The 27,094-nt window shown below is 38.7% G+C and overlaps 1 protein-coding gene across 3 annotated transcripts in view; it reads right to left on the bottom strand.

Annotated features, from left to right (window-relative positions):
* The window catches only part of erbb4b (erb-b2 receptor tyrosine kinase 4b), a 309,821-nt gene that overhangs the window by 161,915 nt on the left and 120,812 nt on the right, over positions 1 to 27,094 (bottom strand). For all 3 annotated transcript variants that reach the window (XM_006802355.3, XM_035912788.2, XM_035912787.2), the window contains exon 2: positions 8,190 to 8,341. In XM_006802355.3, the coding sequence (XP_006802418.2) occupies positions 8,190 to 8,341 (152 nt within the window). The remainder of the gene's footprint in view (positions 1 to 8,189; positions 8,342 to 27,094) is intronic.

Raw genomic sequence — 27,094 nt, 5'->3', positions numbered from 1 at the left:
AACATCTGACATTTCAACCTCTACATTTCTGTTACTTCGCAGTTATATCAGTTTGGATCATTTCTAAAAGACATGGGAAGAAAACAATATCGGCTAACCAAGAGTGGGAAGATGAACGAGAAAATGTATGTGTCAGTCGAACAGTGAGGCTTATTTTAACCCTGTGCAGGAGTACAAGCATGCATAAACACAAACTTGCAGACACACATGCTATCATTTGCTTTAGTCAATTTGTGGGAATGAGGGTTTAAAATGAATGTCAGTATGTTAAAGATAAACTTTTCTGATTTCCCAATTCGTATCAGTCGAAGCGACATATGCCGTTTAATGCATATGGACATACACACAACAACAACGTGCATGGAAAGACATAAACATGACACATCATCAACTTCTGCCTATCAACTCCTGCTTCTTTTGCTTCTGCACAAGGATGGGGAGTCATTCATTTTCAAGTCCCGCTGTCCCCATATCGCACACATTCATCTTTCTCCCATATGCACTGACAAGCGATCCATTTGGTGACTGCTGCAGGTGAGAGAGGAAATGTGGAAAGTGAAATAGTGTTATTTGCTAAAGAGTAAAAAGCATACTGAACTTTATTGGTGATAGCAGGAACTGCATAGTGGAGATCACAACCTAGACCTAGCTTCCAGGTATGAAGGTGGATATGACTAGCACAGAGTTCCCTCTGGCTGCTGCTGTACATGACAAAATGCAAGGGAAAAAATGTAAAAGTAAGCTATAGAAAATCATTTGAGACATCTGTGAAGAAAATTCTAGGGACTCATGTTTCCTTTCTCCCTGTGTAGTTTTCAAACTAGTTCCTGGTCAAACTCCTGTACCTTATTTTTCCTTGGCACCTCGGGACTTCTTTCCCTGAATGGTCTCAATTCTAACCCCACACTGTCCTTCTTCGTGTCAAATTAAAGTGATGGAAATGAACTTGAGGAGACGCTAATTGCAATTGTCAATCCAATCTAGGTCGGGGCTGAAAGACAGGGGCTCCCTAGCACTTCATCAGTCTTCATTAATATTGAAGGAGTTTGGTGAGGAGCAGGGGGCCATCGTAATCTGCACTCATCTAACAGTGCATCAAAAATTAGGAAGCTGGGGAGGGCAGGGACAGAGCCTGAGGGACAAATATGCCAGTCAAAAAGAAGTATGAAGAAAGATGTCAGAAGACAGGGATTGTGTGCAGGAAAGGGATTCTGCTTACAAATGCAAGGGGATTAGCAATTAAAAATCAAAACTTTATACATGCTGCTTTAAATTGCAGTAAGTTAGTAAGAATGAGCCAGTAATCAGTCATGGATTGTATGCAACAGACTTCAGTGAGCTCTGGTTGTGATGACTGGTTTGAGATGAGTGCATCAGAGATGTGCACTGAAATTCAAGGCGCATGGGTTAATTTTTATAGTCACAGGGTATAATAAATAGCACGAGTTCTTCTCTCTCTTGTAATGCCAGCAGACCTATTGCACAGTAGTAAACACAGGTGTTACTAATGACATTAATGAATGCTCTGGTCTGTTTAGGTACAAAGGCTTAATTAATGTGATTAGTAACACCTGTGTTTGCCTACTATTTCAGATGAAATTGGCCGCTCTGAAATATACACTTTTAATACCTGTTAAACTAGCTACGGTCTATCATGTAGCTCCACGAAGAGAAACAGAGAAGTAGAATAAATAATGCATGAGACAAAAGACGTAATAAGTAATTTTTCAACCACAAATACTCTTCCTCGGGTAACAGCGAAGAAGTGAGCACACCTGTATTTAATAAGCACTTCATGATAAACCATCACACCATTATTTCCTAATTAGTTTAAATGACTCATCCGATGATAAAACATTTAGACAGTTAAGACCCGAGAGTAATCTGGCCACATAATCTTTTTCATACTTAGTAAAACGGACGGATGGATTTGTTTACATCTGATCAGATAGGAACTGGGGCCTGGATTATTGATTCTACAAAATCAGGGCACTGCAATATGTTGATGGTATATTGTCATGGTGGAGCCCATCTATTCAATCCCACCTCCAAGACTATGACAGCTGAGATGGGCTCAAGCCCCACCACAATCCTTAATTGGATAAGTAGTTAAGAAAATAGATATTTTGGTTGATATGTTACATGTTAAATATGCGAATGAGAATGTAATATTTTATTGCAATCTAACCATTAAACATGCTCAGATCACTTCTTCACTATTACCAGAGAGGCCTATGATTGAAATCATGACATCTCTGAATAAAATCCATGTACTCATAAAGTAGAACAAGTAAAGTAATGTGTCAGTATTTTGTTTACTTTCCTTTATTGATTCTTATATTTTTTTTTTACATAAAAATGTTTTGTTTACACTTCTTTTTTTTGAGCAGTTCTGTTTTGTAACTTTGTTCATATAAACTATTAAAAGGTTAAAAACCCTGTTGTTGAAAGGTTATGATGTCCATTTATAGTAATTTGTGGTATTGTTTTTAGACTTTCCTGCTCTTCAACATGAAGAAGTAAAAGCCAAAATACAGGAAAAGCAAACCCTCCCCACATTTTAAAGTTAAAGCTGGAGGCAGAGAAAGCATCAAAACCCCAGAACAGAAAAAGCATCAATGACAAAACAAACATGAGAAAAAACAAAACAAAAACAAAATAAAAAACAGAAACTGTGTGAAATTAAGAGTCATAGGATAGAGATGGGATGCAAAGCTGCTTGCAGGTGCATGGCAACCACAGACAGGTTAAATAACATGACCTATAAGAGATTCCTGAGTTTGCCAACTCAGTGGGCCTGGCCACTCAGCATAAGAATAAAATAGCATTGAATAGAATAGCCCTTTATTGTCATTGTACATGTACAGCGAAACTGTGGGTGCTCCACACCAACTGTGTCAGAATAAAATGTAAATAGTAGACAGCAGGAATTATTTAGAAACAAGATAAATATATTCAATCAAGAGGGATAGCAAGCCAAGCTGTGCTTGACCAGTGAAATCTAGAATACAAATCAATCAAAATGTTACCAAAGTGAAAGTATTCTATATTCTAAATGCTCAGAACAATATTCGGTCACGTAATATTCTGTATTGCCTGTTTGCAATGCGTCATGTAAAATACTGCCATCTTGTAGCAGCAGTTTGTTGTTGTCTGTAAAAGCTAGCTTGACTATCCACCATCAGATCTGTTGCATCTGTCATTTCTGACAGATATATAAATATGCCCACATCCAGCTGACAATGGTTAAAGTATTGTGTGTGAAGCACATTGTACAGGGTGGGCCATTTATATGGATACACTGTAATAACATGGGAATGGTTGGTGATATTAAAGTCCTGTTTGTGGCACATTGGTATATGTGAGGCGGCAAACTCCTCAAGATGGGTGGTGACCATTAGAAGTCGGCCATCTTGGATACAACTTTTGTTTTTTCAATAGGAAGAGGGCCATGTGACACATCAAACATATTGGTAATGTCACAAGGAAAAATATGGTGTGCTTGGTTTCAACATAACTTTATTCTTTCATGAGTTATTTACAAGTTTCTCTTTGTTCACAGCCATTCACATGTCAAAGTTTTTTTTCCAGCAAGTTGGTGCACCACCACATTATGGGTGCCAGGTCCGAGCATTCCTAGATGAACAGTTTCCTGGAAAGTGGATTGGTCGTCGTGGGCCAGTTGAATGGCCCCCAAGGTCTCCCGATCTGACCCCCTTAGACTTTTATCTTTGGGGTCATCTGAAGGCAATTGTCTATGGTGTGAAGATACGAGATGTGCAGCACCTGAAACTACGGATACTGGATGCCTGTGCTGGCATTTCTTCTGCGGTGTTGCTATCAGTGTGTGAAGAATGGGAGAAGAGGGTTGCATTGACAATCCAATACAATGGGCAGCACATTGAACACATTTTATAAGTGGTCAGAAACTTGTAAATCATGAAAGAATAAAGTTACGTTGAAACCAAGCACACCATTGTTTTTCTTGTGACATTACCAATAAGTTTGATGTGTCACATGGCCCTCTTCCTATTGAAAAAACAAAAGTTGTATCCAAGATGGCCAACTTCTAAATGGCCACCATGGTCACCACCCACCTTGAGGAGTTTGCCCCTTCACATATACTAATGTGCCACAAACAGGACTTTAATATCACCAACCATTCCCATTTTATTACAGTGTATCCATATAAATGGCCCGCCCTGTAGAAAGCTTGTCCTCTTTGATGGAGAGAAACAGTTTACTAGTTAAGCTGCTTGTGGATCACCTTTGACTGCTCCAAGATCAGTTATGCGCAAATGACATTGATTTTTAATCCCCAAGAAACAATTTGTCTCTTGCTAACCACCTTGGTCAAGATGAGTTATCCACTAGCAATTAGAGTCCACAAGGATAATAGGTTTAAATTACTCTAACGCTTTAACAAGGTGTCTTTAATCAGATCAATCAGTTAACAGACATAGGACCATAAAGAAACCCCCCATCTCTAACTTTTCAAGAATCAATTTAGCACATTTAACATTTGTATTTATTTGGTTGCTATTTGTAAAAGAGCATTAATGGATTTTTCAGATTTCAAAACAATATGTGGCTATCTTCTGTAATTATGAAGAGAAGTAAAAAAGTGGGAAAAATAAATCAGCCCAGCCCCATCATTTACTTGGAGTCCCTTGGAGTATTTAAACTTTCTGTTGTACAAAAATGAGCCATACCAGCGTTTAATATATGTTCTTTTTTTCATTCTTTATATAAAAATGAAATGGAAATATGAATTTTTTTTCCTCCATGTTTCTATCTTCTTCTAGATTCTCGGTTGTCATCCAAACACCACATGTTATTATTGAAAACCAAAGACCTGTTGGAAATATAAAATGTTCCGTTTGTAAATTATGATTCCATAATTTATTTACAACTACAGGCAGGAGGTGGGAAGTCAGTGAACTGTTGTCAGTCTGATAAGGCAGCTGATCACCGCATTAATATTGGGGAGAAAATTACATGTTTACTAATGATTGCAATGGCAAGACAAACAATCCAATCTAACTGTGTGGTTGTGGGTTCCTACTGAGCCTGGGAAGAGAGGAGGAGAAGGAAAAATTAATATTTCATAATCAGTTCTGTTTATGAGCGCACACAAGAAAGTGACATGAGAGAAAAGAAGGATGCAAAGTGTGTGCTTTCTTCTGCATCCACCCAAAAAACAATCGCAGTATGTTCAGCTGGGAACAAAATGTTATTTGTTTTAAGGGTGACAAATTATTGGAATTTAACCGGGAAGGTGTTTCAGTGACTTGTTTGGCTGCCACAACAGTGTGGATGTGCTGACTCTTTACTGGAGGGATAAAACACTCCAAAAGATGCTGGTGGTAGAGAATACTGTTTAACACTATAAACCAAAATCTAACACAGACTCTGCACTAGCATGCTGGGGGCTTCCCATGATGAACTGAGTATTTCTTTTTCACTATGTGACTGTCAGTCACTATGTGTTTAAACACCAATGTACATTTAATCATTAGTTGTTATCATTAAAAAAAGGGAGTTTTTCCTTCCCAGTGTCATCAAGTGCTCACTCAAAGATTGTCGTTGTTTTTTCCAGTTGTATTGTAGAGTCTTTACCTTACAATACAAAGACTTGTATTCAAGTCTTGTACAAAGTCTGACTGTTGTTGTGATTTGGCGCTATATACATGAAACTGAATTAAACAGATGGATAGATAGATCTGTGTGTGTGTTGTATGTGTTGTATGTGTGTGTGTGTGTGTGTGAGGGATGGGGATTTAAACACTGACAATGTAAAAATTGCATGTGGTTAAAGCTCACGGTCTAGGTTGTTGGTGCAAATGTCCATATGTGATAGAAGGGAGAAAGCCTCAGTGCTGAAAAGCAGTTATTAATCACAGTGCAAGCGTTGATTCATCAGTTGTTGAGGCAGTTTGGAAGATAGAGTCTATTTACTGCTAAAGTTGTTTGAGGGGCTTTGGGGAGGCAGCCATCAATCTCTTGGCTATCTTCAAAAAGAAGGAGCCAATGCACAGGCATCAGTTTCAATCACCTCCCAGAGACAGGTGGTATGGTAAGCTGCTGCACAATAGTTTTGTCTTTACTTCTCTACTTCTTTACCTCAAGGTGATTTTTTTTCCTCCCTGGGGAAGCATGTTAATAATGCATTTTATCATAATAATAATAATATTCTCTAAAAATAAATACTGCACCTTGCCCTTTTGCTCCCTCGGTGTTTGGCACCCCACATTGCTAATTAGCATCTTCAATTAACCCACATTAATTGCAAGCCATGGAAAGGTGGAGGAACCTGGCAAGTTAGTGCCACAGGGAACTGCTTTGTAAATGATTGGTGGTCTAATACAGGCGTGTAAAAAGGGGTTCTGTACTAGTGCTCTTTTAACCTCAATCTACAAATAACTCTTCAATATAATCTTATACACATGACATTGTAAAAAGCACGGCTAAACTAGAGAACTGATGTTGTTTTATAGTGCACGGTGGTCCCGTGTAGTTAAACAACAATCACACTTGGTTTTTGAGCCACATCTTTCCCCCCTACTACCGTTTTCCATCTAAGTCAGTGGGGCCCATTACCTCTGCAGGAGTCTAATGGTAGCACTTTTGCATCTATTGCTCCCTCTTTCTTAATATCATCTTCGTTTTGTTTTGCATCACAGGGGGCGTTATCAGAATTGTGCTTCACGATGTAAAACACTTTAATGACTTTGTTTTGGTGCTTTGATCAATCTTGGCGTTTTTGTGTCCGTTCAAATTAAATACAAAAAACAGAGGACTTTTTTACATAAAAATGTCATATCGCAGTATTAACTTCTAAATCATCACAGTAAGGAGCAACATGTAAAAAATACAGAATGCCTTGTTGGAGGACTACCTCACTGGCAAAGCCTCCTTAACCCAGTTCATTCACACAGCACTATTGGACCATTAATGCAGTCAGCACTTTAGTGTAACACCAGGGGAGCTCCCAAGACCCCCAGATGGACCGGAATCAATTGGAGTTGGATGTGTTAGCAGTGCAGAGCGCAGCCAGTATAGTCTTGAGTTGGTGTTCATGAGAAGTGAAGTGCTGATAGAGGTCACTAAGAGCAGCTGATTTCACCAAAAAACAGAATGCATGTGTTTTCTCTTTTTTTTTTCTCCTGTAAATTCTCCTGCAGTTACCACCTTCTAACCCTTCATTACTGCACTAGTACAGTTTGGCCCTCAGTGGAGCTGGGACCTTCCATCACCTGACACTCAGTTTGTATGTGTCCTCTCAACCAAAGTGAAAAAACGCATTCATGTAAGCAATTCCAAGAGTGTACTTCCACAGTGTTAGAGCACAGTCTTTAACCACATTTTGTATCCTAGTGTTTCTTTTTGATAACAATACTGTTAGATTGTTGCAAAACTATACTTTTCTTAGATGGTCCAATTCAGTTGACTCACCTGCTCAAGTCTTGGGTATAATTATATGAAAAATGAAGCAATAAAAATAATAAATATCTTCGAGATTAAAGCTGAAGGCTCAAAAGTGAAATAAAATGAAATGATGACCAGCTCCGTGGAACTTTTTCACTGTAGTCTGTGATTCGCGTTCAATCAAAAATGAGATTTGAAGGATCAAGTTATTTGGATTTTGATTATTCTGTGCTTCAGATCACAATGGTGCGAGCATACAATCAGTTAGACACGCTGAGTAGAGAGGACGTTTGATTACCCGCTGATTAGAACAACTTTCCTCTCTAGTTATCATTGGTGAGATAGACACTAATCCGAGTGCTGATTGGTAGAAAAAGATCTTAGCACAAAGCATTTTCTGGGTAATAAGGTCATATGAGAAGAAAAAAAAAGACAAAGTTCACATTAAGAAGTTTAGACTCAGTAACTTGTGGAAAAAAAAAGGAGTATTTGTATTTCTATTGTGTAGGTAAAAAGACAGATGATAGGCATTACTAGTCAAAAAGGAATATGTCAATCTTTTAAACAGAATATATAGGCACATATCATTTTATTCAAATAAAAATATATTTTCTCAAATGTTCAGGGGGAGTGATTTTTGTGTACTATTTTAAGAAATTTGGTGGTTCCAAGCTAGAAGCCTATAACTTTGCACTTAAAATGTGCCAAAAATAAAAAGGGGTCTATAAGTTAACGGTATCATGTTGTGTTTTTTCCCTTACTCTGAGAAAGGTGAGGTCACGACTGCGGTCAATGCTTGTGATCTCCAGGTTGCCCATTACAACTTCACAGCTCTCATAGTATTTCCTCAGAGTGCGATACTGCTGCTCCAGGTCCGACAGCGTGCTCAGCTTGTTCTCCGTTCCAGCACATACTACGAAAAGAGAAACAGGAGAAGAGAGATAAGTCAGCTGTAATCCAGCTACATTCATTTTTTTGACTGAGGATGGGTTTGGACATTGCCCCAAAAAACCACAATGCTATTGTTAAAACCTGTATTTTGGATTTCTAACAAAGTATAAAATGTTTTGTATCTATAAAAGGGTTTTAATGTAGAAATTTAAATAAGGACAACAATTTAGGAGAAGACATATAAACAGCTTGTTTTTCAGCACCACACCTGTGCTGCGAAGAATCTAGAGTGTTGTCATGTGACTAAGCTGGCCATGTAACACGATGCAGCCACTGAACCACTACACCACAAGGCTTTCCTAGAGCTTCCCTTGGTGCCTACAGGGCAGATGAGAGCTCTTTAGTACCTAGCTGCGCTGCTCACTTTAAAGGTAATTAAACAGAACCATTTCCACCCATCACATACCTTGCACACTCAAGATGACACAAGCCATCTGCCCTATCAGCTGGTGTTCCCTAGTCTAACATTAAAACACACACATGTATGACTGCATGGACACAAACAGATAAATCCCAAGGTTTGTGGCTAAATCTTGAATCCCTATGAAATTAAACATCGTTTGCAGTTCCTGCCCACCTATATTCCTTTACTAGTCTTAAAATATAAGCCACATTCACAATAAGGTATTGCCTTAGTGTTTTCACTTAGGCACTATTTGCAAACCTGCTGATATAAACCCAAGTTACAGATGTACATTAACATTTGCTCCTTTTGAAGAATTAGCTTCATTTCCACACACTGTCATGGCAGTGTGGTTTCTCCCACCTACACCCTGTTCACGCTTGATAGCAGTGAAGCCATCACTGTGACCGAGGGGTGGTGGGTCCTTGTCATGCTGTCTCCCTTGAGCTGTAACCTCTCTCTGTGAGCACATCCACCTCAAAAGATCTTTACTGATGCTTTGCATTTCAATCCCACCCTACTATGTGCTATACTGCAGTCTCCATCACATACCTTAGATCACTCTCAGTCCAACCTGCACTCTGTCCACTCTGCTAGCAAAACATATGCCAGAACTCATTTACACCGTTATCTTCACACAGGCACAATGCAGAAAAAATAGTTCTTATTCACTCCATTGATTACACAATAGATATATGTGAGGAGAAGAAGATTCAACCTCAGGGCAACAAAGACTCAAAAGACAAATGAAACTGTGTTTAAATACTTCCACATCTAAGCAGATATTAGATAAGTGGAGCTATTCTTCTATGACCTGGACAATACCCATTCTATCTGGGGCTGATTAGCTATGTTGTGCATAGCATTCCGTGCTGCTCAGGAATGATATATAGCAGACCTGGGTGTTTTCAATAACAGTTAGCGTGGGCTTGAGGGGAGCGGGGTGGAAGCGGTGGGGGCAGGTGGTGGGGTGGGTCATAAAGTGAAGATAGGTGTAATAAACTGTTATTGCACCCTTGAGGCAGAGCGCCGAGATCAGAGGAAAGGGGCATTGTGGCATGTGATGATGTGATGTCTGGTGAAATTTACTTTTTCGTACCCATTTGCAGACCTTCAGTAAGTCTGCTGACTTTTGAAACCTGTCTAATGCAATGTATAGAATGTTTACATTTTTTTTTCTTCTTAAATGTGACTTCTAATGACCTACCACGAAAGCTCTGCAGGAGCTTGAGATGGTGCTGGCTGCCAAGTGAACCACAACTAAACCATCTGTGCATTTATACTGTAGAGGATGTGTGAACTGTTAAAGGTTTACTGCAGAGCCCGGTGCTCCAACTGGTGTAGACTCTTATGTCTGCATGTGTGTGCGTGAACGTGGGCAGGCTGTAAACAATAGACCTCAGGATGTATTTTCCCCCTCTCATCGCATGATCGAATCCATTTGTCTCCATGCTCAATACGTTACATCTGAGTCCGTATGTCACACTAAAGGTTGCATAAAACAATTGGACAACCTGCCCACCCATGAGCACAAGCTATAAGATGCTGAATTGTCAATTGTTTAACATACTGCCAGGAATACAGGAATACACTGCAAGAACAAATGAATCTTCATACTGTTTAATGCTTATGGCTATTCCACAAAAGGAAATCTATGTCATCTGTTTGATATATTTCACTCTCTGGCACTCTCAATGCTGAGAATGCCAATGAGTTTAAGTGTCTTTCTTCCATGTATGAAGGATAATTGCCTGTGAGAGTAAATTAATGTGATGTGTTTGCGGAGAATTTCACCTCAGAAGTGATACATCGTAGCGATAAATCATAATAACACAACATTTCCCAATAATACATGTAATTAATGAGACTGTGTGCCAATGGGGAAAAAATGCACATGGCTCAATTTCTATGGTCTTGAACAGCATATAAAGGCTTTTGCAGCAAAGCTTGCATTTAGCCAGATAATGCAAAACCGCATATTTATCAAGTAAATAGATAAACAGACAGAGAGCTCCCATGTATCTCTGACAGACAGCCGCCAAAAAAGACGACAATGCATCTATCACAGTTTGACACGATCAAATTCTCAGCAAAGAGTAAATTCTTTACACAAAACAAAACAATGTTTAAGTCTTTGCAAACAGGCTGAAATGCCCCTTAGCCGTATTTTCATCAATTTTAATTTCATAAATATCCTCATCAGGATTACACGGGAACTTTAATGTCGTGATTTCTGATCCCTTCTCATTTCATTTGGTTGTGCACACAACAACTTCATCAATAGTGCCTTGTGCGACTATTGAATGCCTATAAAGCTGGTGAGCCTCCGAGGTTTATAGGCTCCTGCCAGTGAAGCCAGGAAAAGGTCATCCCAATAGCAAGTAACTGACCGAATTAAATAAAGTTGCAAATGTCACTTCCTTGAGTAAACACTGTCAATAGCTGAACTTCGTCAGCGTGAACTGAATAAATAGGAGTACCTTGTAGAAATAAGCTTTACACAGTGGAAAATACTACATTTTCTGTCAGGCACATTGAATAAAGTACCATATTTGAGGTCAGAGTTGTCCTTTGTCCCCTAATGTCTCCCAGATGAGCCTCAGTGGCTAAGTGTGAGTTACAAGCCACTGCCTCGGATGGTAATCATGGCCTAGATTATCGTCCATCTGCTGAGCAGTTTAATAAGCATCAGAAACAATAACTAGATGAGTGTTCGTGATAACGGCACGGTCCAGTAACACTAACCTCTTGTTGCCCTCTGAGCTCTGGTCATCTACCAACAATGCTGTCGCTGTCTCCATATGGTCTACCATAAATTAGCAATCGTGTCATCAGTGGTGCATATTTCCAACACCTTGTGAGAGTTTTCCACAGAGGATAACTTGCTGTTGCTGTTATGCACTCTCGCTCCCCTACAAAAGCAGACAGCATTGCATGCATTTTAAATATTAAAACAAATACTATTACTGGTACTATTTAGGCTCACCTTCTTTTTCACCTATTTTAACTGTATTCGCTTTCAGTGAACAAGCTCAAACACTTTGAAATTTCAAAACCAAAACAACAACAGAGAATGTATACTTTATGTTACTTTTTGTAATTGCAGTTTATCTGTATGTTCTCTGCCTCCTGCTGTTCTTTAAATCTGCTGTCAAGCTACAACTCCATAAACAAAAAAGAAAAAGCTAGCAATCCCAGTGTCTGATTTGGTTGTTGCCATTACTTATGATTACTGTTGCTATTAAAAGAGTAAATATACAATTATGTAACACAGCACAGCATAGTATAGATATCACACCTACTGAGTTAGAGTCATAAAACGTTATTAAAAATTGCTGATGACAAATTGCAGATTTAACTTTATTTCAAATGTATGTATTTAAATGTAAATGAAATGTATTTTGTAATCCAGTAATTACTATGGTGAAACTGTGCAGAACAGTGTGCTTTGCTCTACCCTATTTTTTCTCTCTTAGCACTCTGCTCTCAGTATTTCAGTGGGATTTAAAGTTGTCTCCAGACGGAAAAAAACCCACCGAATTCGCAGCGGAGTGATTGGCTGACGCTGAAACACACCTCATTACCCCAAATCCTCTAGCTTCTTCTTCCTGACTGAGTCCACGACTGATAGTAGGTATAGTGAAAAGACTTCTAGACCTGCACTGACCTGTAGAAATGCTTTTGAGTTTGTCTGATCTTCCACTTTGGCTTACGCCTGTAATGCACACATTATAGTGTGCAATAATAATAAAGGACACATTAAGAACCATTGAATGACTCTCAGAGCCCTCGCATTTTGCCTGCAGAGCCATCATCCATAGACATGGACTGCCACAGCACCTGGACTCCCTAGGAACACAGACCTGTTTATTGGTTTTAGCTCTGCCTTCAGTAACGTCATTTCAGTTTTGCTGTATAAAATAAATTGCAGGTGGATGAGAAACTTCTTGTTTGACACCACGTAAAACTGTGAAAGCATGATGATATCCACAATCAGTGAGGCTTCCTGACAAGACTGTGTTCTTCCTGCTGTACTCTTGTCCCTGCACACCAACAGCTGCAGTGTGCGATCTGTCAAACTCGAATGTTTTCTTTGGCTGGGGCGAGTCCACTTACAGGTGGGAGATTACCTATCTGGTGGCGTAGAGGAGGTAGAGGATGTACAGAGCATGTACTTCCTGTAGCAGCTGAAGAAGGTCAACCTGCCAAAGACTAAGATGGCGCACTTCTACACCTCCCCTGTCCATCCTCACCTCCTCTATCACCATCTGGTATTCTGCTGCCACTGCCAAGGACTACAGCACGTCATTTGTTCTGCTGAGAATGTGATTGGCTACAATCTGTCATGTCTCCGGGACCTGTACACCTCTAGGATTCTGAGGCGGGTAAGAAAAATTGCAGCTGACTTCTTCCACCACAAAAACAAACTCTTTGAATCATTCTCCCTCCAGGGCGGAAGCTGTGGTCTATCAAGTCCTCAACCTGAGGCCCCAAAGAACTGCAGATGGCCTCAACATTAAGGCTTAAGGACCCTCCGTCACCACAGACCTTCATGCCACCCCATAGACACTACTTGTTATATTGATTTAAAGTCATGACACCTGTCACCATGTGTTGCATTAACATCCTTTTGGGTTTTTTCTGGGCTTTAGCTAAGTGGGTGAACAGGGCCCCACATGCCTCATGGCAAGTGTGCAGTGACCTGTGTTCAAGTCCCCCCGCCTCTCCACTTTCCTGTCTACCTTTAAAGCAAAAATAGAGCCTTTTTTAACATTTGGGTGGTACCTTGCATTCTTATTTCGATTTCTAGAAAACTTGCCAGGCCCAAGGTTTTGCATATCCTCAGGGTTTCTGTTTAAGTTTTGGTTAATCTGTAAATAGTGTTTATGTGTTCCGTGCATCTAGTCTTGTTTGTTTAATCTAAATTATGTAGTTTTAAGAAACTTATTGCAAAGTCTAGTACCAATTTTCAACCCAAACACCAAAATACCACTTTGCTCTGTTGCTGAGGGAACCTTGTAACTGCCTGTACTGATTCTCTCACCTATGTACCACCACCTCTTTCCACTGCATTAAGACATCACACAGACAGACAAGGAAATGTATTGGAACATACAGCCTGAGCACTGTTTTCACTGGTCACTATAGTGTCACTAATCAGAGGTTCACACTCTTCCCACGATGGCAAATTGGCCTTATGGAAAAAAGAAGGAGTGAGTACTTGAAATATATGTTTGGAATGCATGTGGCAGACATTTTGAATTCAATAATTAACTCAGAACAATTGTCTCAGAGCACAAGTGCATGACCACCAGCTGCTTATACTGCACCACACGCTATACCAATTATGCTTCAGCCATTGGAGGGCAAAATTAACTAGGTTTTGTGAAATGCTGAAAACAATATATGCATAATTTATGATGCATTTCAAAACTAAATAGCACTAGCAGCACCTTCTTCATTTTATCTTAAGCCTTACCAAGGAAGCAGTTGAAGATTTTCTTTACTGGAGAAATCAGATGCTGCTCCAGCAAAGATTAAAGCAGCCAGTGAAGGACCCTCCAGGGCTGCTTTGGGGGCTTTTGGCATGCACACAAACCACTATGTGGTTCCAGGGCTTGGTTTTTAATGCGAGTGAGGTGGATGATTAACCTCCTCTATGATAGGCCAGGCCAGACTACTCAAAAAGCAGGCATATTTTGCTGTTGAACAAAGAGAAATTGCTGACCCTCTTGTCAGGCAGCTTTTGTTCTCTGCTATTTCACTACAACAGTATTTTGATTAAGTATCATTCCAACACAGTTCACTCATTACGTTTGAGATGGGAGCTTGTTCTCACCTAGACTGTGAGACCTCTTACAGCTCAGCCAATTAGACACTTGTGAGGCAGTTAGATCAACTCTTTGTCAGAATGCACTCAGTTGTGGTGGAGACAGAGATGTTAATTTACAGTACACTAAAAGACATGTCAAAAGTGTTTTTTCATTTGGACTCCTTCATGCTACTATTTCCTTTCAGCAGGTTACCTAAAATGTGTGTTTTTGAAAGAAAATACGTATTTAGACTGACTTCATGTGTCTGTGTATGAATGGATCCGCATACTTTACTTAATAACAAATCCACCTGACTTTCCTTTTTAGCTTAAAGCACAACTTTTCCAGCCACTGATTTTTTTTTTTTTTTTTTAAGTTTTCCTCGGTGGCTTTGCCTTTGCTCTTGAAGTCTCAGAGGCTTCCTCCTAATACAAGGTGGAGTGAAATTTATGCTCTTTATATGCTAATAGTAGAAACAGTAAACCCCTGAGGTGGTTCATATCCCAACAGTCTGCTAAAGAGAGAGCAGATAGGCTGAGCAATGGGGTCAAATGAATCAGTTGCAAACTACCTTGGTGTGTATGTGTGCGGAGACGCGGGCTGACAGTGTCGGCGTGTGTTTGTGAGAGGGACTGAGCACTTTGTACGTCTGCATCTATGTCGTGGCCTTAAGCTTGCCGACACACTTAAGTGATCCTCAGAGGCTCACTTCTAAAAATGGAAACGCACACATGTACCTACACACAAACACGTAGTGCTACTATTTAGAGATCATTTTGGTTTAATTTGTTTGTACTCACACATGTGAACACATAAATCATGGAAGAACAAAACAAAAAGAACTGTTCCTTACATCTACAAGAGGCTAACAATGAATTAAACATGCACACAGACTCGTACATAAACAGAAAAAAACAACTTAAAGCTACAGCAGTAACATTTCTTATCATTATTGTGATTTTCATATATATATATATATTGATGTTTTAGTACACCAACAAAATCTCTGACTAAAGAGGTGAGAGAGGGTGTTATTTGTTAAGTTATTTGATTTAACAATGAACAAAAGCTCTCCTTGAATCACGGCAAATTACTCATGTCTATGGTCAACAAGTTTAACCAGTATTTTTTCATCACTCCCGCAATAAATCTTAAACTTGTGCAGCGTATCAGTGCGTCTCTTTTTGAATGTGTGTGATGCCAGGTTACACACATGGTTTAAAATCAGCCTCTCTTTTAAATTCCTCTGGTTTAATAAAGTGCAAATAGAATATTTTAACCTTTGTGTGGTGTTCGCATTTTTGGTACTCTGCCAGTGTCATTGTATCAGGAGGAAATTAGACACACATCTGTACACATTTGCCTCTTATTTTGTCTTCTCCTGTCCTGTCATTTCTGCATACACTCCTTTTAGCCATCAACCCACGACAGTGCATATGTGCCAGATACACTACTTTATTTTCTAGTATATGTGTATACCCACCCAGGAACTGCAGAATGCTTTAGATATTCTACAGTATAGCTGCCCCCATGTGAGTTCTGTGCTTTCATAACGCATCAAAAAGTTACAGGAAAAAAAAGGACTGACAGGTATTCATTGTGTTAGGTGGTGTTATGTTTTAAACATAAGTTGCTGTGTCCAGGAAATCAGATTGGCTCCACTCACTTTCTCTACTCATACAAATAGTCACATTCACAGCAGGAGCAATACTATACTGTATCTCCTATTGCTCCCCACCGAGGAGCTCTACTGGGGCAGTTGTGTGTTAAGCACATTGCCAAAAGGCTCCTCAAGGATAGTCGATGATGAGTGGCACTATGTACCTCGCGCGCTTTACTTTTTCTCCAGCCTGTTTCCAGAAATTCTGGGGATAGGAACCATTGACCTTCAACATTCAAAGCTTTTTTTATTTGCCGCTGGGTTTCCACAGCTTTTTGCCCTACTTCCTAATCCATTCTCTCTCTGTCAGTCTTAGTTTAGGTCCAGGTCCTGGTATCCATTCTAGCCTCTATTCCAAATCCTGTTTGATAGGTTTTTCTCTTTTTCTTTTTTTCACCCTGCATCTGGGACGACACTCTATCAATTAAGCTAGCAGGCGAGTCAAAATGTTGCCTCATATCCTTCATGCCTCTAGCACATACTGGTTTCCAGCCCCCATGTGTGGTCCTTCCAATGAATCTTAATCTCATACCCAAACAGTTGCCATCAATTATCCTGGCCGCTACTGCTAACTCATCCCCTGCCTCCCATTTTTCCCCATTAAAAAAAGCCTTTTTTCCTCCTTGCTGTGACGGAATTGCCTCGCTTGCTTGCCTGGGAAATGATTTCTCAGCAGGTTCATGGACCCTGCGCTTTCCACAGGTAGGACATATGAATGGACGCATGTGTGTATATATGTGTTTATTGTGCATGGGCGTTCAAGGACATACATGTCTGTTGGTCATGCACTGGGTATTAAAAACAGTTCCTCCCAGTAAATGTTCTTGCAACAGCTGATCAGCTCAGCAGTCCGGATGTAATTAAGACAGGGCAAAAAATATATTCGTACAATGCAGATAAATATTACAAGAAATCAGACAATCAGCTTGAAACAACAGGGCATACAACTTTAAAATCATTCCATGTGATATTTACCCTTCTCAAAAACAATAGCTTGAATTCTTTATTCATTTGAGCATGCAAATATTTACATTAAAAATATTGCGTGAGGCAAACAAGAGTGAAATAACACATTTTTAGTCAAAAGTCCAAAAAATGCATCCAAGAATTTAAGGAAGAATTTAATTTTGTGTCTGTATTTTTGTCTGCAGCACTGATCATAGTGACAATGAATAAGGGGTACTGTAGCAACACTGGTACTTGTAATGACTTAAACATTACTTCATTAACGCATCTCTTCCCTCAGCACTCAAATCTAGAATACATGTCTTGTTTCACAAGCAAGCAGCAAGCAGCCTTCCAGATAGTGAGAGATTTGTCATTCAGGGGACATACAATGGCACGTTACATATGAGAGCCATGTCTAGAGTTGTCACCATAATAAAATAATTTATTTCATTAAACTGCTGGAACACACTGACAGGAAGACAGGTTGAATGTGTTAGTCATCAAGGTGACGAGCAAATATTACTATACAAACTCTATTAATTTATCCATCCAAACCATCTTAGACATTTGGACCAATAATGTGTAGTACCTTGACAAACGTACCATACAAAAACGACATCACATTTCTCATTCTGTACTATTGTTTTGAAATATTTCAGCTACCCAGAGGCATTGCTTGCAGGCAAAGCCTGTGAGAACACAGAAATCTAACTTGTTAAAGCTGCAATAACCCTAAGCACAGACTTTAGAAAGGCAATGCTCTTTGGTTGGAATTGTGGTTGAATTACAATGTGCTTGCTCTTGTTTATATTTATTTTTATACACAGTATGTATTATTATTAGTATTACTATTATTATTTGTAGTCATTGTCCTTAGAATATGTAAATCATATGATATAATGTATAATTGTTCTTTTGCTTTTATATCTTGATGATCAATTGAAAGGAATCATGTACACGACTGTCTAGTGAGACTGAGATTAATCCTGACTAATTAAACTGATTAGACAGTTTGTTGCACTTTCTAAAGAAAATAGGTTTTTCTACTGTTGACAGCTCTCAGTAATGAGTGACAGAAAACACTTAGGTCTTAAAAGAAAACTTTGTAATATTTGTCTTGTATTGCTTGCACATCTTAAACGTTGATGGTCTTTTTTTTTTTTTTTTTGCACCACACACTCTGAGAGGAGCTGATTGTGATTCTTTTGTCCTTGTCACCTTGCATTCTTTTTAATTTGCAGCAGGACCACCCTTTTCATCACGCCCAAGATCGATTATAATTTGTTTTAAGGCTTAGTGGATGAATGTAAATAGCTAGGCACTGACGCTTAAAAAGATATAAGCTAACACACAGGCAGGCAAAGCAATCAGCTGGGATGCACATAGTGAATTCAGTGTTGCTTGTAATCTATGTTCTTATTAGAGGAGGGAGCAAATACATCTTGTAATACAATATCAGACTCAGCAATGAATTACCAAGTGGAAAGCTGCAGTGGTCAGACAAAAGGGGAGTGTCCTATCTTTGTGTGTGTTCAAGCATGTTTTTTTTTTAAAGAAAAATAGGCTATACAGTGTATGTTTTTTTTGTCAATCACTGTCTGTAGATACTATATTACAACAAGATATAGAGGGAAAAAAACAGGAGATCATGTTTTACTAAAGAAGAGATCTAAGCCGAGAGCCACATCATTTTTCCATACTTAGATTTCCTATTCTCTGTGACACAGATTACGTGTAAGATAATGTCTCTCTTGCATTTTTTTTTTTTATTTGTTGGGTAGTGATTCTGTTAATACAACAAGCTTTGTCCAATTTTTAAATGCAAAAGCAACATGAAATGTCATTGATTACACGAGTCAGTCTACTTGATTATTTCCCCCCCTAAGGTTAGACCTTTATAAATGTAAATATGCTAAACAAAATAAAATAAAAATTATATATATATATATATATATATATAAACACCCAGCACGCCCCTGCGGGCGGTTTATCCTTCAAGATCGGGTCCTCTACCAGAGGCCTGGGAGCTTGAGGGTCCTGCGCAGTATCTTAGCTGTTCCCAGGACTGCGCTCTTCTGGACAGAGATCTCTGATGTTATTCCCGGAATCTGCTGGAGCCACTCGCCTGGCTTGGGAGTCACCGCACCTAGTGCTCCGATTACCACGGGGACCACCGTTACCTTCACCCTCCACATCCTCTCGAGCTCTTCTCTGAGCCCTTGGTGTTTCTCCAGCTTCTCGTGTTCCTTCTTCCTGATATTGCTGTCATTCGGAACCGCTACATCGATCACTACTACTACTACTTCTGTTTGTCTACCACCACTATGTCTGGTTGGTTAGCCACCACTATTTTGTCCGTCTGTATCTGGAAGTCCCACAGGATCTTAGCTCGGTCACTCTCATATATATATATATATATATATATATATATATATATATAAATAAATCAGTGATCACAACATGGTCCAAAATCATAATGTAAGCATCACAATTGATACTAGCAGAAAACATGTAACTAGTAACAAATTCTGAACACTAAACAGAGAGGGGAGACACACTGTCAATCTCTACCTGCAACTTCACCTGGACTCATTCTGTCAGAAAAGTTTGTAAAGGCAGACTGCATGACTGGGCGTTTGATTTACACACCTGTAAAATTAGGACTGAAAACACCTGAATCCAAATATTATGATTTGTGATCTCCTATACTTTTGTCTATCTATTATATAATTGAGATTGCAAAAAAACAACAACAACTTTCTATTAAGAGATTCACATAGCTCTCCTATATCAACTTTATCAAACAATATTAATTCTAACAAAGGTCAGGACTAATTTTAATGAAAGTACTGAGGGAGGTTGCTAATATCATCTGACACTAGCCAGCTATCTTCCAAATAATCTATGCCTATAAGTGTGTAAAAACAAATCTAATAAATTAAGAATGTAATAAGTTAACATTTATAATATATCTATATGACATATATCATTTCTCTGCTACTTCAGGAACATACTATTATCTCCTCTGATAGTGATACAATGGTGCTTACACGCATACATGCTGTTGATTCATACTGAGAATTAAAAAAAAGTATAGTCCTAGGGTGTGTGACTGTATATGAATTATGACATGATTAGAAATTCATGCTTCATAATACAAAAGGATACTAAAGTACTAGCTGTAAAATAAAATTCAACTGAAAAACAGCTTTGAAGAAACCAGGAAACACAACTCTCCTCCACACTCTAACTCCTGTAATATTTCTCCCTGCATCCCTAAGATCCCAAACACTGACTTCTCCAGCTTTGTTTATTATCTGTTAGAATATTTGTTTAAAACTAAATAGAAAAGTCTGTTTTATTTTTTGAGATTTTCTTATTTACGCTCTCTAGTAACTTGTTTGTTATTGCTATTATTTTCTCTTATCGTTGTTTCAGATGTCACATAAATGAGTTTTTCATTAAAGTAATTTAAAAGGTTAGCCCAGTAGAGATTTTCTTACACACTGATTAAAAGCAGTGAGCTAGTCTGATATAGGTCTAGGAGACTTTAAAGTCTATATCACTGTATTTCAAGATATATTGCTGCCTCTTTTTAAAAAAGTCATTTTGGGAATGATTTTTTTGAGGATGGATGGATGAGTTTTTTGTTGTTGTTTTTTTACTTTATGCTTTGAAAAACCACAGCATACATACATACCTACTTGCACCTAGTGTTCTATTAATATTTTGCATTATAAGAAAGACAGAAAGAAAAAAAAGGGAAAGATTCCAAACAGCCAAAGTATTAAGTGCAGGGTAAGAAATTCAAACATGATTTTGGTCTTAATGGCTTTAAACGGTAAATACCTCATATTCTTTCAATAAATTATGTCTGTCATCAAAAATGAACATGTTAATAAAGCCTTTTTTTCTGCTTGATCTACTCTGAGCACATTTTAATTAAATATTGCACAAATGCAGGTCACTGTGTAAACAGCGGCCATGGAGTTGTGACAATGATGAATTTCTTGAACAACAGGGTTATTCTGCGGAAACTCCAACGCCCAGTGAACTCAAAAAAATTGCCCAATTCAACTGTTTTATACGATTTTTAATTGTTTGTCCAACTAGTGGATAGATGTATCTTTGCTAGAATGTGTCAACTAAGCAACTGCTCAGTTTTTCATTAATTGCGCTCTGGTGGGCTGTTGTGTAATTGTTTCTATCGCCACACTGGAAGTGGCCAAAGGAGCTTAATATTAATTTTCCCCGGCCACAGCCAAGGGATTAGATGTGCTTTCCCCTGGCAAGGATGTTTGGCAGCCACACTTATCTGCAGCGACTTACAAGGCTTATTGAACATTAGCATGCAATTATCTTTGATGGTCTAACTTTCCTGCTGGCTGACAAGACCCAATGATTCCCTGTTAGGGATTTTCTGAGAACATGACATGAATATCAAGGTGCAGGAAAAGAAGAGAAAATAAAAATGTCATCTAGTTAAAATGGACTCTTAATAAAGTTGGAGGCAGACTAGAGCACGTTTAAAATTCTGACTGATTTTCAAATGCCTTGTGTCATCCATCATACGCAGCTATTGATTTGGTGGTCTGTTTTGCTTCTTGGTTGTCAATATGCTAAAAGTTGAGATAGTTGACAAATTAAAGGAAAACAACAACAACTACAAAACCCCCCATCATCCTGTAAGGTGTACCACATTCCACCACAACAGCTTCACTGCCTCTTGGCATTGATTCTACGAGTCTTCAAAATGCTACTGGTTGAAATGCCATTGGTGTTCGATTGAAATCTGATGATTGCAAAAAGCTACAGCATGTGATTAAGATCATACCCACGAGACTGTTCAGTAACTATGTTGGGGGCCCTTTCATGTCATGCTGGAAGCAACCACTGTTATTAGGATGTTTATTGTATCATCATAAAGATGATCACTTAGAACAGCTCTGTATTGATTTGCAGTGACACTGGGGTCAAGAGTTTCAGTTCCAGTTTCCAATTCTCCCATATTTATATGCCCTTTGTGCATAGGTGGAATACTGCCAGTGGTCTTATTAACAAATGAAAATAAATAAATAAATAGGCTATGGACTTTTTCAGCGCTTACACAGAGGTAAGAGGGAAGAATGGAAAAATAACTTAACTTCACTTTTTACAATAGTAAAAGCAAATATAAAGCCAGGTTTAAGGTTTAAAATTGCATGGTGCTCAGTTTAAGCCTCCTTTCATAATAAAAAAATAATTTCACTGACCTGGGTTATTTTGTTTTTGTTTTTTTTTATCCTTTCTCTGAGCCAAACTGTAAAATTTGATCAGATAGTTATCATCAGTTATTTTAAAATTCCAATGTGACAAAAAAGTATGACCTCATGCTCCTTTGTTGCTCCTTTTTTAACTGATGGGTGTCATAATATTAATATGCAAATCCCTTTCAGAATGCACAGTACAATACTTTTGTTTCACAGTGTGCATGTTGCATATAGAATAATGCTGTGCTGACCTTATACTGGTTTCTGAAGAGCTAGTGCTAGTTTTTCTTCTTCTTGATTACTACTTCAATGTCCCCAGATGCCTCCAATTAGAGACAGCTCTACTACCCTTTGAATGCTTTAATTCCCTTTCTCCTTTCTTTGTTTCCCATCCTGTGTCTATCACCAATTTCGTCTGATTGCCTTTTGCCCACTGCCCATGTTAAGTTGTCTTGCATTGAGCGAGAGAGGAGATCAATTCTCTCCCCCATCAACAGTCAATATCTGGTCAATGGCAAGAAAAAGGAGAGCAGGCAACTCTATTGATGACTGAGGAGATCTTGTCACACCTGATTTTCTCTTTATATCTTGCTCACCTGGGGCCCTGTGATAACATTGCTATTGATTCGAACTAGCCAGTGCTGGGTAATTCAATAATGGCGGAGATGTAGGTGAATCAAAGGCAATTACATTTATGCACGGTTTTTATTGTGGGTGCAGAGGTGCTGGAAGCAGCTGACATTAAAGTAGTTTAAACTAAGTGAGTGATTAGAAAAACTGTGCGTGTTTGAGTTAGTCTATATAACTGTAGTAGCAGGTGTTTTTGCCAAATCAGTGGCTGGTCTATTGACTGCATTTTAGCCCATTGCATTCTATCCTCAAACATAAACATACAGACACACACAACCACATATAGACTCCCAGAAAAGGTTTATGACCAGTGACCTCCTTACTGTAGTGGATTATTAACTACAGGCTCACTGTCAGCACAGAAGGTGAAGAAAAGGAAAGAAAAGTCCCCTAATAACCCCGGGGGCTTTTGAAATAGTCATGTGTGTGTACACACATATTACTGGACATGTTTCCATTCTTTTTTAAATTTCCTTTTTCTCTATGCTGTGTGAAGTTGCTATACCTTCTGTCATTTTCCTTGGCTTTATTATTTATTTATCATAAAAATTCAATTTCTAGCACATTTACAGTTGTTCTTTCTACTATTTGGAAGCCACGATACCAACATACTCTTGGTTACTTGTCAATTTTGGCTATTTAAAATATTATACTTTGTTCACAAGTCAATAAAGCTATCACCTAAATGCCAAATGTGTGACTGTAGAATGAAGACAAGGCACATGGGCAGAATGATGCAGTCACATAAAGACAAATGGGGAGCCAGTATAAACAGGAAGCACAGGATTTTTACTAAGGTGAGAGGTATAACACAGACTTCAAGGAGAGAATTAATGGGACTCCTAAATCAGAAACTACTGACTCCTGCAGCAGTAGTTTCTCACCACATCCTCCAGAGAAAAAGTAAGTCTCAGTCTCCACATTACTCTGACTTTAGAGAAACTGCGTAATTGCTAAAGACATAAAAGCCAACTAAATACAGTTAGGTCAATCAGTTTTGGGTAAACTATTAAAAAAATCTTTTTTGTTATTTTATTTTACCACACTAGCAGACTCGAAATCAAACAATCAATATGTAACTGAAATGCAGATTTTCAGTTTTAATGCAAGGGCTTTAACAAAAGCATTACATTAAACGTTTAGGAAATACAGCCATTTTTATACACAGTCCCTAATTTTCAGCTGTTTAGGAGTACGTGTATACCGGTCTAGAATCCATGGAGCCAAACAAATGCTATATTTCCTTCTTTGAGATGCTCTGCTAGGCCTACAGCCATCTTCAGTTGCTGCTTGTAAGTTGTCTTTCTGCATTCAGTTTTGTGTTTAATAACTGAAAGGCATGCTCTATTTAAATGAAATCAGGTGCATGACTTGGCCACTGTGAAATATTCCCTTTTTTTGCTTTGAGAGTCTCCTGGATTGCTTTTGTAGTATGTTTTGGGTCATTATCCACTTACACTGTGAAGCATTTTCTCATCAGTTCTGCCCCACTTGTCTGAATCTAAGTACTCGTAATCCTGCGACTCATATATCAACGGTCGCATCTTTAATAAACACTAGTCAACCTGTTCTATCCGGTCGTTAAATGATGACGTGACGAATCCTACTTCCGGGCCTAAAGTAGTCTGCGTTTAATATGGCTTTTGTGTTGTTAACATGTTTAATGTTATGTATTTTCTTCTATTTAATCTCAAAAAGCTCCTAAAACAGTCAGTGATCACTGTTGACCTAGCTCGGCTTTTATTACCGTTAATCATTTATTTAAGCTCAGTTTTTTAAAACCATAGGATGTAACTACAGCCCAGCTCATGCAGCAGTCCATGAATGACTAACCTCGTATTGTGGATGGATTATCTCAGTTGTTCTCCTGGCTGAAGTTTGGTCCTTTTACAGCATCCTGCCATGCGATTACATTTGTTCCTGACCACCGAGAACACTCACGTTAACTTTTATCGAGTGGAAAAAAAGTTAGCTTGTTTATATTATGCTAACATAGCTGTGTCGCTAGCGGTCACGTAGCACATCATTATATACCAGCTAGCCAAACTTCAGTAACCCTACAAACGTCACTGCTGTTTAGTTTTCTGTCTTCATTTATGTTGGAAGTGATAACAGAGCAGGACTTATAGTATAGTATAGTATAGCAGATTTATAGTTTATATGTATAAAGCGGACAGTGAAAACCTTCCCAAACAAACAGTCAGGACATGCTATATTGTATTTAGATAGAAGCTAGTGAGCTAACTTCCTGCTAACTTCTAACTCTGTTAAATGTCATAAATTCCGTTTTCATGGACTGGTAGAGCAGAACGCTGATGATTTTATTAAAGATGAAAGACTTTAGACAGTTTTTCAACTCTCAGTAATGCCATAGTGATCGTTTGATATATGGACCTGCAGCAGAGTTTAGGTCCAGACACGGCTAGTGACGTCAGACTTAACGACCGTATTGGCAGCTATCCATGGTCATGCCAGAGTATTGCCTCCACCGTGTTTTACCACAGTGACAGAACAGACTTTATCAGATATTTTTCCGCAAGTCAAATCTGACCATCCTGAGTGTGACCAATGGTTTGCACCATGTTGGAAATTCTCTGAAGATGTCTCTTGATTGTAGACTTGACAATGATAGATCTACCTCCTCAAGAGTGTTATTGACGTGGTGGTTTGGACATTTAAAGAGAAGGGATATTGGATATACTGGGCACAGGATGTTGAAGATGAAGCTGCCAGGCAGAAGGATATGATGAAGACCACAGAGAAGGTGCATGGATGTAGTGAAGGAGGCTATACATAGGGTTGGTGTGAAAGAAGATGATTGTAGGTATAAGGATAGAACCTCTAAAGGGAGCAAATGAAAGAAGAAGAAAACTTTGAGAGGCATTTTTTTGCGATGGTACTTTTATGTGGTCTTTCAGGCTTTTTGCGGTTCCTGATCTGCCCAGTGCACGTCTTCTTTTTAAGGATGTAACAGACTGTGGATTTGGCTACGCCTAAAGTTTTTGCTCTGTTTGATTATTTTTTTGTTTCTTCAAACTAACAATGTCTTCCTTCACTTCCTTGGACCTCATATTGGGAATTCCAGTGCAAAAATGGCAAATACAAGTCCAACACACACATATTTTACATATATTTTATCAACTGAAAATGCCTGTTAATCAACTGTCCATTAATTTTGATCCTCTGAAAATGGGGGACTACATACACGTCTGTAAGTTCCAAACAATTAATGCAATACTATATAAAACCCTTCAAATCTGAAAGAATCCACCTCCAGCACATCTTGACAGTTTGATTTAAAATGTTCTGCCGTAATGTAAAAATACAAAAAAAAACAAACCCAAAATTATGGATGTAACTATTTTGCAAATCTAAATACATGTCAAAGAAACACTTGAAAAAAATGTGTCTTTATTGAAAACTTTGTCACAAATGCAGCCAGGTGCACAGTGTGAGCAAAATTAGCAGAATTAGTCTGGCAGACTGTGTAAGACAAACACAGACAAGCACTGATGCAAGACAAAGAGCTTGTTGAGCAATAACTGCACTACAGCACGTACAAGTTATGCTTCCTGACACATAATTTGATTTTAATGAACAACGAGTCACAAAGAATGAAGCTCAAAAAGCCTGTTTCCATCAGTGTCCATCTGCAGGGCTGGGCTAATGAAGTGCCTGGCACAGAGCACCTGGGCAGGGAGAGGAGAAGACTGTAACTCAAGCACAGAGCCTTTTCTCTGCATCGCATTACTGCATACAGTGAATTCCAACATTAGCATCAGAGCAACTACATTAAGGCATCTGTAAGAAGAATCCTTTTATTGTCATTATGTGTTCACACAACAAAATATTGTTTGGTAGCTCTCGGCACAGAAGAGAAGGGGCACTTAGCTCATCCTCTGACATACATAAAGGACAGCAAGCAGCACAAAATCTCGTTTTCGTTTGAACTATTCAAACCCAAAATCTTTAGTCCCCAGTATGTCTCAGAATAAGTACTGTAAGATTGAAT

The sequence above is a fragment of the Neolamprologus brichardi genome, chromosome 16 (assembly GCF_056152115.1).
Source record: "Neolamprologus brichardi isolate AB-2024 chromosome 16, ASM5615211v1, whole genome shotgun sequence".
Classification (NCBI taxonomy): domain Eukaryota; kingdom Metazoa; phylum Chordata; class Actinopteri; order Cichliformes; family Cichlidae; genus Neolamprologus; species Neolamprologus brichardi.
This window is presented reverse-complemented; position numbering and strand designations above follow the sequence as displayed.